Raw genomic sequence first — 12,510 nt, 5'->3', positions numbered from 1 at the left:
GTTGAACTGTGCCTGGTCAGGATTTTTTAAAATGTTTTCGAGTAGAAAACATGTATTTTTTTAACATGTTTCCATTATACTATACACTTGCAAAATGCAGGAGATAGTTTTGAATTCTAATGAAATTAGATGCTGCTTAACTGTCCATTAGATAACCAGCGTATAACAAACTGAGCAAGAAGGAATATTGCTGCTGTTAAATTGTAGCTTTTTGATTAAAATATTGAAGTGGCAAAGTAGTAGTTTTATAGTTCTGGAATTCTCTCTGTTAGAGGCTTCTGGAGGTTGAATTATTAGAGTATTGAAGATGAAGTAGATATGTTTTTGGAAGATCAGCCATCAGAAAGAAGGTATAGGAGCCTTATGACTCACACCATGAGGCTTGGAACTGTTACTACCCCTCAACCATTATGCTCTTGAACCAAAGGGGTTAACTTCACTTGTCCCATAACTGAAATGTTTCCACAACCAATGGACTCACTTTCAAGGACTCTTTATCTCATGTTCTTGATATTTATTGCTTATTTATTATTATTATTTTTTGTATTTGCACAGTTTGTTGGCTTCTGCACTGTGATTGAATGCCCAAGTTGGTGCAATCTTTTGTTGATATGGTTATTAGTCAATACTTTTATTGAAAATACCCACAAGGAAATGAATCTCAGTGATGTGTATGGTGATGTATATGTAGTTTAATAAAAGCATTTACTTTGAACTTTGAAATGAGGGCTATAGAGAACTGGCAGAAAGAGACATAGGATAGATTAACCACAATCTTATTGACTGACAGGGCAGGCTGAGGGCTTACTACTATTCTTATCTTCTCTGTTCTTATGAATACTACAGTCTACACTTGTATAACAAGACTTTTACTTGAGTTCTGTTCTGAATTTCTTGCATTTGAACTTCTATCAAGCTATATAGTAACAGTTCACTTTTCTCTTTCATCCTATTGCTCTCTAGTCTGCATTGTAATGAAAATAAAGCATGTTTTTACCCAGTTTTTGCATTCCTTCAAACTAAGTAAATTTGCAATGCCCCTTTTCTAATTCCATCTATTTCCACATTGCAAAGCCCGCTTAAGCAAGTGGAGTCCAATATTCACTTTTATTAAATGCCCTCCACAGACCATGTTTAGCCAAACTCCGAAAAGTCAGTAATAAAAGAAATGTTTGCAACACTTTGCCTGCCTAATAGGAATCTGATAAATATAACAATTTGAGAGGCCAAAAGAACAAGGACAGGACAAATTGGACAATGTGGTCTGAGTGAAAGTTAATGTGTAGTTTTTCCAATCAGCCTTATTTTCCCAAGGAGAAACAAATCAGATATTTTATGTAAGTTTTCTGCATGCTATTCTGAAAAATTCTCAATATTGGTGTTATACTACAGCTAGCAATCTGAATTATCTTGTGCTTTCAGGAACTAATTTCACAGTGGATGCCTTCCAATATGGTGTTATTGAGGGTTGCACTGGCTACTTTCTTACTCACTTTCATTCCGATCATTATGGAGGTCTTAGCAAGAATTTCAGATGCCCCATTTACTGCAGCGCAGTAAGTTTATAACAAGTTTATTTAAGAAAACCAATGAAAAGTATGTTATAAAATGTAAGTAACATTTTTGAAGTTCAAATATTTGATCTGGGTTCTGCACATTTAATGATCTTAATCTGATGCCCCCGAGTTATTGGCAAGCCAGATATGGAAAGTAAATTTTGAAACAGTAAACAACATTAATAATCAATGTAGTAGCCCGTGTGATCTTAATATTTGTGTAATTATTTTGTAAACCTCTATATATCATAGTTTGTAAGATGGCATCATTTTGTTGAATCTTTTACTAAATGATTGCAGGTGTTCATTAAAGGTGCACATTTATTCTAGATGTGTGTGCAAAGTATTTGTGCAAATTGTAGTTTGTTAGTCAAATGATATGATTTCCATAAAGCAGAAGTGCACTGTATTAAAATACAAGCAAGATTTGATAGGTGCTAGTAATCTAAAATCAATGCAGTCTGATCTGAGGTTATAGTACCAAATCTTGTTGGTAAATGCAAGCTATTGGCATTTACCTATGTAAGTACAAGTAAATTTAGGATTTTGAGGCATCTACCTGAATGCATCAGTTTATCTGACAGATTCTTTGTAAGAATTTTGTATGTACTGTATGTTCCAAAATTAATTTAAAGCTTCTGGATGTTTGAGCAACAAGTATCATTTAAATAATTTGGAAAGATGGCAGAGCTGGACAGATTGGTTGTCAAAAGTTTGAATCATTGTTGTTGTGGTACAGGACATTCAGCCCATGCATTCATGCTTACTTTGCAGAGTTATCCTCTTGGTCTAATTTTGCCAGCTTGTTCCCCTCCATCCAAACTGACTGATCAATTTCATCAGTCTTCTCCATTTCCACAATCCTCATAGACAGTAAGGGCAATTCCAGATTATTGGCACGGTTCTTTTAAAGAAATTTCTTCCTCCTATTATCCTTGTCATTCTTTTCCAAAATCTTAAATCTTTTTAGCACTGTAAGCTAATCTTTTATATAATTTGTAAACCTGTTACAGTCTTGTATATCACCTAGAAATGTTCTTTTCAAACTCCTTTGCTCCAGAGGAAGTAACCAGATTTCAATTCAATCTGGTAGCTAAAATCCCTGATCTCTGTCTGAATCAGTTCTGGTTAATTTCATTCTACTCTTTCAAAGATTTTAATAGTGCGATGACCAGAGCTGGATGAAATCAAAGCCTAATAACATCCTTGCTTTATACTTGTACCCAGTGCTTTTATTAATGATGCCAAAAATCGCATGTACATGTACAATCTGTGTACATGAGTATCGTGTCTTTCTGTTCCTGCATATTCTTTAGATCTGTGCCATTAATGTGACAAGTTTCCTGATCCTTTCTGCCAAATGAATCACCATAAGATGCAAGAGCAGTATTAGACCATTTGGCCCATAGATTCTGATCTGCCATTTCATCATGGCTGATCCAGTTTTCCTCTAAGCCTCAATCGCCTGCCTCTTCTTTCCCCCCCCCCCACCTATGCCCTCATGCTCTGACCAATCAAAAAATTCTATCAACCTCTGCCTTAAATATACATAAAGGCTTAGCTTACACAACTGCCTGTGGCAATGAATTCCACAGATTCACTACACTCTGGTTAAAGAAATTCCTCCTCATCTCCATTCTAAAAGGATGCCCCCCTGTTCAGAGGTTGCTGCCTCTGGTCTTAGACACCCCCACCAAAGGAAGTATCCTCTGCACATCCATTCTATCAAGGCCTTTCACCATTCGATAAGTTTTAATGAGTTCATCTCCTCATTCTTCTGAATTATAGTGAATACAGACCCACAGCCATCAAAAGCTCTTTATATGACAAGCCATTTAATCCTGGAATCATTTTTCTGAACCTCCTTTGAACCCTCTCCAGTTTCTCTCTAAGTTAAGGGGCCCAAAACTACACAGAATACTCCAAGTGAGGCCTCTCCAGTGCATTATAAAGTCTCAACATTACATCCTTGCTTTTATATTCTATATTCTTGAAATGAATGCTAACATTGTGTATGCCTTCCTCACCACAGACTCAAACTGCAAACTAACCTTTAGGGAATCCTGCGCAAGGACTCCAGAGTCCTTTTGCAACTCTGATTTTTGAGTTTTCGCCCTGTTTTTAAAAAAAAAAAAGTCCATGCCTTTATTCCTTCTGTTAGAGTGTATTACCATAAATTTCATACACTATACTCCATTTGCACTTCTTTGCCCATTCTCCTGATCCAACTCCTTCTGTAGCCTCTTATTTTCTCAAAACTATCTACCCCTCCACCAATCTTCATAGTGTCTCAAACTTTGCAAGAAAGCCATCAATTCCATCATCCAAATCATTGACATATAATGTAAAAAGAATCAGTCCCAACACAGACCCCTGTGGAACACCACTAGTCACAGACAGCCAACCAGAAAAGGCTCCCTTTATTCCCACTCTTTTCCTCTTGCTAATCAGCCATTGCTTTATCCATGCTAGAATCTTTCCTGTAATTCTGTGGACTTGTAGTTTGTTAGACAGCCTCATGTGTGGCATCTTGTCAGAGGTTTTCTGAAATTCCAAGTACACAACATCAACCTATTCTCCTTTGTCTATCCTGCTTGTTATTTCTTCAGATAATTCCAGCAGATTTGTCAGGCAAGATTTTTTTCCTTGAGGAAACCACATCCTGAACAATAAACTGAAACGTCTTCCCAACAACTGAGGTCAGACTAACAGACATATAATTTCCTTTCTTCTGCCTCTCTCTTGAAGAGTGGTGTGATATTTGCAATTTTCCAGTCTTTCGGGACCATTCCATATCTAGTGATTCTTCAAAGATCATTACTAATGCCTCGACAATCTCTTCAGCCACCTCTTTCAGGACTCTGGGTGAATACCATCTGGTCCAGGTGATTATCTACCGAAGAACTTTCTGCCTAGTAATGGTAACTTCACACACTTCATGACCCCTGATACCTGAAACTTCCACCATACTGCTAGTGTCTTCCACAGTGAAGACTGATGTAAAATACTTATTCAGTTCTTCTGCCATTTCCTTGTTCTCCATTACTACCTCTCCAGCATTGTTCTTATGTTTGATATCCACTCTCGCCTCTCTTTTACAATTTATGTATCTGAAGAAACTTTTGATAACCTCTTTAATATTATTGGCTAGCTTGCTTTCATATTCCATCTTTATCTTTGTGACCTATTTAGTTGCCTTCTATTGGTTTTTAAAAGTTTCCCAGTCCTCCGATCTCCCACCAATTTTTGCTCTGTTATATGCCGTCTCTCTGGCTTTTATGTTGGCTTTGACTTCCCTTTTTAGACATGCTTGTGTCACCTCACAATTCTGTATTAAATTCTGCCTGTGTACCCTTTCTACCATTTTGGATACTGATGTGGGGGATGAATTCCCAGGAGAATACCATGGAGACCAGGTGACTGGCACTGAGCATGGATCCATGGTGCAGAAGGGAAAGGGAGAAGAGGGGTGCTGTGGTGATAGGGGACTCAATAGCTACAGGGACAGAATCTCCTCTGGATATGAACAGGACACTCGGATGTTATGTTGCATCCCAGGGACCAGAGTCGGAATGACTTAGTTCATGTCCACAGCACTTTGGAGGGGGATCAGCCAGATGTCTTGGTATATATTGGTACCAATGACATGGGAAGGAAAAGCAGAGGTCTCGAAGAAAGAATTTAGAGAGCTGGGCAGAAAGCTGAGAAGCAGGACCTCCAGGATAGTAATTTCTTGATTGTTACCTGTGCCATGTGCCAGGAGGGTAGAAGCAGGATAATTTTGCAGATAAATGTGTGGCTGAGAAGCTAGTGCAGGGGCAGGGCTTCAGGTTTTTGGATCATTGGGATCTGTTCTGGATGGTATGACCTGTACAAAAGGGGTGGGTTGCACCTGAACTGGGGGGTGGGGGGAGTACTATTTTTCATGAGCAAGCAGGTTTGTTAGAGCAATTGGGGAGGGTTTAAACTAATTTGGCAGGGGGATGGGAAGTAGAGTGAAGGGATCACATAGAGCAGATAATAAAAAGCAATGGCAGTGCGATTGTTAGGAAGGGCATGCAGATAATAGGGCAAAATTGCAGCCAGCAGGGTGAATATCAGTTCATTAAGGATGCAGAATCAAAAAGGGTAGCGAATACAGTACTCAGTGTTATATCTCAACACACGGAGTGCAAGAAGTAAGGAAGGATGATCTTGTTGCACAATTACAGATTGTCAGGCATGATGTTGTGGCCCCCAGAGTCGTGGCTGATGGATGTTTGCAGTTGGGAGCTGAATGTCCAATGTTACACATTGTATTGGAGGGATAGTAAGGTAGGCAGAGGGGTTGCTGTTGCTCTGCTGATAAAGAATAGCATCAAATCATTAGAATAATGTGACAGTATCAGAAGATGTTGAATCCTTGAGTTAAACTGCAAAGGTAAAAGGACCCTTATGGCAGTTATATACAAGCCTCCAAGCAATAACTGAGATCTGGACTACAGAATACAATGGAAATAGAAAAGGTGTGTTAAAAGCGCAATGTTATGATAATCATGGGAGATTTCAACATGCAGCTAGATTGGGAAAATCAAATTGGTAATGGATGTCAAGAAAGTGAATTTGTTGAATGTCTATGAGATGGCTTCTTAGAGCAGTTTGTTGAGCCTACTAGGGGATCAGCTATACTGGATTGGGTGTTATGTAATAAACTGGAGGCAATTAGGAAGCTTAAGGTAAAGGAACCTTTGGGAGGCAGTGACAATATGATTGAGTTCGGCTTGAAATTTGATTGAGAGGAAGTATAGTCTGACATAGCAATATTTCAGTGGAATAAAGAAAATTACACTGGTATGAGAGAGGAGTTGGCCAAAGTAAGTTGGAAGAGGATGCTGGCAGGGATGACAGCAGAGCAGCAATGGCTTGAGCTAATGTTAGAACAAAAGAGGACATACAACAAAAGAAAAATTAGTGGGTAGAAAGAGGATTGGAAAGCTTTTAAAAACTACAGAAAGCAACTAAAAGAATCATGGGGGGGGGAATATGAAAGCAAGCTAGCAAACAATATCAAGTGGATAAAAAAACTTTTTCAAGTATGTAACATAATAAGATAGCTGAGAATGGATGTAGGACCTCTAGAAAATGAGGCCAGAGAAATAATAAAGGGGGACAAAGAGATGGCAGATGAACTAAATAGGTATTTTGCATCAGTCTTCACTGTGGAAGACGTTAGTAGTGTGCCAGATGTTGAAGGGTGTGAGGAAGAAAAGTGAGTGCAGCTATTACAAGAGGGCAGGTTCTCAAAAGGCTGAAAGAGCACAAGTGCTTAAGTCACCTGGACCAGTTGAACTACACCCTAAGGTCTGAAAGAGGAAGCAGTCGATATTGTGGAGGCCTTAGCAATGATCGTTCAAGAATCATTGGACTCTGGTATGGTTCCGGAGGACTGGAAAATTGGAAATGTTGCTCCACTCTTTAAGAAAGGGAGACATCAGAAAGGAAATTATAGACCTGCCTCAGTAGTTGGCAAGATGTTGGAGTCAATTGTTATGGATAAGGTTACGGTGACACAGGACAAGATCAGACAAAGTCAGTGTGCTTTCCTTAAGGCAAAATCTTACCTGATGAACCTGTTGGAATTTTGAGGAGATTACAAGTAGGGTAGATGAAGGGGATGCAGTCGGTATTATATATTTGTATTTTCACACCTTTGACAAGGTGCCACACATGAAGCTGCTAACCAAGTTAACATGGTAGTACAGGAAAGGTACTAGCATGGTTAGAGCATTGGCTGATTGGTAGGAGACAGCAAATGGGAATAAAAGGATCCTTTTCTGGTTGGCTGCCAGATACTAGTGGTGTTCCACAGGTGTCAGTGTTGAGACCGCTTCTTTTATTCTGCATATCAAAGATTTAGATGATGAAATAGATGGCTTCATTGCCAAGTTTGCAGATGGTATGAAGATTGGTGGAGGGGCAGATAGTATTGAGGGAAAAGATGGCCTGTGGAAGAACTTAGACAGATTAGGAAAATGGGTAAGAACGTGGCAATGAAATACAATGTTGGAAGATGTATGGTCATATACTTTGGTAGAAGAAATAAATGTTCAGACTATTTTCTAAACGGGGAGAAAATCCAAAAGTCTGAGGTGCAAAGTGACTTCAGAGACCTTGTGCAGAATACACTAAAGGTTAACTTGCAAGTAGAGTTGGTGGTGAGGAAGGCAAATACAATGTTAGCATTGATTTCAAGCGGTCTAGAATACAAGAGCAGGAATGTGATGCTGAGGCCTTATAAGGTGCTGGTGCCTCACCTTGAGTATTGTGAACAGTTTTGGGCTCTGTTTCTAAGAAAGATGTGCTGGTATTGGAGAGGGTTCAGAGGAGGTGCACAAGGATGATTCCAGGAAAGAAAGGGTTATCGTATGAGAAATGTTTGGCTCTGGGCCTATACTGGCTGGAATTTAGAAAGATGAGGAGGGATCTCATTGAAATGTTCAAAGGCCTAGGCAGAAGTGGAAAAGACGTTTCCCATGGTAGGAGAGTCTAGGACAAGAGGGCACAGTCTCAGGATAGAGGGGTGTCTATTTAAAACAGATGCAAAGACATTTTAGCCAGAGGGTGGTGAATATGTGGAATTTATCACAGGCGGCTGTGGAGGGCAGTTCGTTGGGTGTATTTAAGCAAAGCTTGATGTGGTCAATCAAGAACCTAACATCAAAGGTTACGGGGCTAAGGAGCGAGAAAGAAGGATCAACTATGATTTAATGACAGAGCAGACTCCTGGCCAAATGGCCTAACTCTCCTATATTTTATGGTCTTATCTTTGTTTAACATGCTTCTCAGATTTGGTATTATAGTCAATTTTAAAATTCTTTCTGACAGGAAAGAATTCATTTATGTATTTAATTTAACATGGACTCATTCTAGTACTAGCCCTTGATTCAAAAATATTTCCTTGTTTTCTGTCCTTAAGGCCATCTATAAAATCCCATGTTGACCCTCTAATTCCATGAGCATCACTTTTATTAATGAGCTTGATATGGATATGAAGTAGGATTGGGACTAGGAGAACAATAGATGACCACCTCCCTCTCCTTTCTCAATCTGTCTATCTCTTGAGGCAGCTTATCTACTGATGTCTATTACAAACCCACGGACTCTGGACTGTACCTTCTCCTACCCTGATGCTTTTAAAAGTGCCATCCCCTTCTCTCAATTCCTCCGTCTCTGCTGCATCTGCTCACAAAATGAATCTTCATTCCAGAATGAAGGAGAGCTTCCTTTCCTCACAATCAGCACTGCCCTCATCTGCATCTCTTCCATTTCAAGCACGTCTGCTCTCACTCTATCCTCCCGCCACCCTACCAGGGATAGGGTTCCTCTTGTCCTCACCTACCACCCCAGCAGCCTCTGTATCCAGCACATAATTCTCTGTAACTTCTGCCATCTTCAAGAGGATCCCAGTGCCAAGCACATCTTCCCCCCCGCCACCCCACCATCACTTTCTACTTTCCACAGGGATCACTCTCTATGTGATTCCCATGTCCATTTGTCCCTCCCCACTATACCTGCCCCTACACCATCTCCCTCACTACCATTCAGGGCCCCAAACAGTCCTTCCAGATGAGGGAACATTTCACCTGTGAGTATGGTCAAGTCATATACAGTGTCTGGTACTCATGGTGTGGCCTCCTGTATCATAAACAAGATAAAATCTGCAGATGCTGGAAATCCAAGCAACACACACAAAATGCTGGAGGAACTCTACGGGCCAGGCAGCATCTATGGGAAGAAAAAGTACAGTTGGCCTAAAACGTCGACTGTATATTTTTCCATAGATGCTGCCTGGTCTGCTGAGTTCCTCCAGAATTTTATGTGCGTGGCTTCCTGTATATTGTTGAGACCCAATGTAGATTGAGAGACCGTTTTGCCAAGCACCTATGCTCTGTCCGCAATAAAAAGTGGGATCTCCCAGTGGCCGCCCATTTTAATTCCACTTCCCATTCTGCTCCGTGGCCGCCTCCACTGTTGTGATGAGGCAACACGCAGGTTCTTGTATTCCATCTGGGTAGTCTCCAACCTGATGGCATGAATACCAATTTCTCAAACTTCTGGTAATGGCACCCCCCCCCCCCCACCAAACCAATTTCACCATTCTCCATCCCCTTTCCCCCTCTCACCTTACCTCTGCCTGACCATCACCTCCCTCTGGTGCTCCACCCCTTCTTCTTTCTTCCGTGGCAATTTGTCCTCTCCTATCAGACTCTCACTTCACCAGCTCTGTATCTCCTACACCTATCAACTTCCCACCTCTTTACGTCACCCCTCCCCCACCCACTTTCACCTATCACCTTGTTTCTCCCTCCCCTCCCACCACCTTTTGACTCTACCCCTCATCTTTTTTTTCCAGTGCTGCTGAAGGGCCTCAGCCTGAAATGTCATCTGTACTCTTTTCCACAGATGCCGCCTGGCCTGCTGAGTTCCTCCAGCATTTCGTGTGTGTTGCTTGGAGTTCCAGCATCTGCAGATTTTCTCCTGTTGTGACCGATTCCATATTGTTTCTACATTCAGTGGCCACTTTATTAGCTAGACCTGTACCCTACTCATTAATGCAAGAATCTAATCAGCCAATCATGTGGCAGCAACTCAACGCACTAAAGCTTACAAATATGTTCCAGAGGTTTAGTTATGCAGACCGAACATCAGAATGTGATCTAAGTGACTGAATGTGGAATGGTAGTTAGTGCCAGGTGGAGTGGTTTGTATTTTAGAAACTGCTGATCTCCTGGGATTTTCATGCAGAATAGTTTTCTAGAGTTTACAGAGAATGGTGCAACAAAGAAAAAAAATTGGTGAGCTGCAGTTCTGTGGATGAAAATGCTTTGTTAATGGGGGAGGTCAGGTGAGACTGGTTGAAGTTGACAAGCAGGCAACCATAACTCAAGTAACCATGTGTTACAACAGTGGTGTGCAGAAGAGCATCTCTAAATGCACAACACGTTGAACCTTGAAGTGGGTGGGCTACAGCAGGAGAAGGTCAGGAATATGCACTCAGTGGCCACTTTGTCAGGTACAGGAGTTGCCTATTAAAGTGGTTACTAAGTGTATATTTGTATTTGTTAACATTACTGCAATCCAGTGGGAACTGAAGTTTTTGAAGTTTGATTTTGGTGTGGTGTGAAGAATATAAACTAGTTCAACTATGTTCAGAACCTGCTAAAATGAACAAATAAATGCACATTTCATAATGGATCCTAATGCTTTGATCTCTATTTTGGTGTAGCAAGTCATTTGCTTTCATTGTTTATTATTCTGTTATCAGAGTCTTATTGATTAAAGCTGAAGAATGCCATAAAACATAGTTTATTGAGCCAGCAGCTTCCAGTTCTCCTTTCTCAAGTTTTCTGTACCCTGGGAGGCTTAAATGGGAGCAGTTACTTTTGAATCAACCTCCCTGATGCACTCTCAGAACCTGATTTGAATGCTTGTAGTGCATGCACTGAAACTAGTCCCATTGCCTTTAGGTTTGTATACAGGTTTGAAAATTCTTCCTTCATTTTGAAAGTTTGTCCTTGATCCCTTTATGTCAATGTGGAGAATACTGTCTACATGAGGGGATGAACATTAGAGTGATGATGTTTTCTCAGCTAATTAGTGATGCTCAATACCATTCTCAGGATTTACTGAGTGGTGCTAATAGTTTTAAAAGTTGTTTGGAAAATCTGAAAGCACACATGCCTGTAATAAATAATTGGATTTGTGATTTAAAATTTACCCTTTTTGTTACTTTCAGATAACACGCAATTTGGTGATATCTAAACTTAAAGTACAGGATCAGTATGTGATAAGTCTTCCCATGAACACTGAATGTATTGTGGAAGGAGTTAAGGTCGTGCTTTTGGATGCAAATCAGTAAGTATTTGGCCATGTGTCCTATTTTAGTACTGACATTGCTATCACTTCAGTCTCTCTTAACTCTCCTACTTCCTACCTCGTATCTTCCAGTTTTTTGACTTGATGTCAGATATAGAATGATTTCTGCCCCTAATAAGAATGCTAGATGGTCTTTGCATCATAAATTTATTCTGGTCAAAATAAGAACATATGTTTGCAAAATTTAAAATTCTGCAATCAGTAATTAAATATCTGGTTGCAATATTAAATAACCAATACAATTTTTACTGAGTTAATCCATTTTATTTCTCTCATTTCCCTGCTGAAAGTATTTTTTCTTGCCATTCTAGATTTCCCAGCTGATTTCCTTCTTTTTAAGTTGAATTGTGTGCATTTTAAACAACACTTAAAATCAAAGGTGATCCAAGGGAAGGATTTGAAGTCCCAGGCACTTTGTAGATGGCTTACTGATTCCTTCTGAAGTCTTGGTATCTTTAAATATAAACTTATTCAGTGAAGACACAATGTCTGTTTTGTGGATTTGGGTTCCTTTTCAGGAACTAATCATATAATCTAAACTGATATATTATGCAGTACAACATGTGGAGATGCTACTTTGCAGATAAGGTACCCCTCAAGCTGTCTTCAGATATTCTGGCAATGTTTATCATTTAGTTTTCAACTTGACTGGTCATTTATCCCATAACTGTTTATGTAACTTTATCATCAGCTGCTTATTAACTTCATCATCATTATGTGCCGTGCCGTATGATGTAAGCAATCATAGCCTTCCTTCTATCTGAACTCTTTTCAAAACTTTTGTCTGTCCATCCCTTGATGTAACTCATGAACATCATGCACTATTGACCATGACTTTTTCTTCCATGAGTTGTTCCTGTCACTGTGAGATGTTTGAGTTTCTCTTTTCCCAGTCCATGTCCCAGAAATTCCACCTGCTGTTTCCTGATGAATGATATCGGCTTTTCATATTCTTATTTCAGCTTTTCACAACACTTCCCTCATTTGTTAATGTCTTTCCACAATATTTTCATCATTCTTCTCAAAAACCACATTTCTG

General features: G+C 39.9%; 1 protein-coding gene across 1 annotated transcript in view; it reads left to right on the top strand.

The window, feature by feature from the left end:
• Positions 1-12,510, top strand: part of dclre1a (DNA cross-link repair 1A (PSO2 homolog, S. cerevisiae)) — a 55,018-nt gene that overhangs the window by 15,428 nt on the left and 27,080 nt on the right. The window contains exons 3-4 of the mRNA XM_073027794.1: positions 1,423-1,556; positions 11,332-11,450. Of these exons, the coding sequence (XP_072883895.1) occupies positions 1,423-1,556; positions 11,332-11,450 (253 nt within the window). The remainder of the gene's footprint in view (positions 1-1,422; positions 1,557-11,331; positions 11,451-12,510) is intronic.

This window comes from Hemitrygon akajei, chromosome 23 (assembly GCF_048418815.1).
Source record: "Hemitrygon akajei chromosome 23, sHemAka1.3, whole genome shotgun sequence".
Classification (NCBI taxonomy): domain Eukaryota; kingdom Metazoa; phylum Chordata; class Chondrichthyes; order Myliobatiformes; family Dasyatidae; genus Hemitrygon; species Hemitrygon akajei.
Note: the sequence above shows the minus strand (reverse complement) of the source record. Positions and strands in the feature narration are given on the sequence as shown.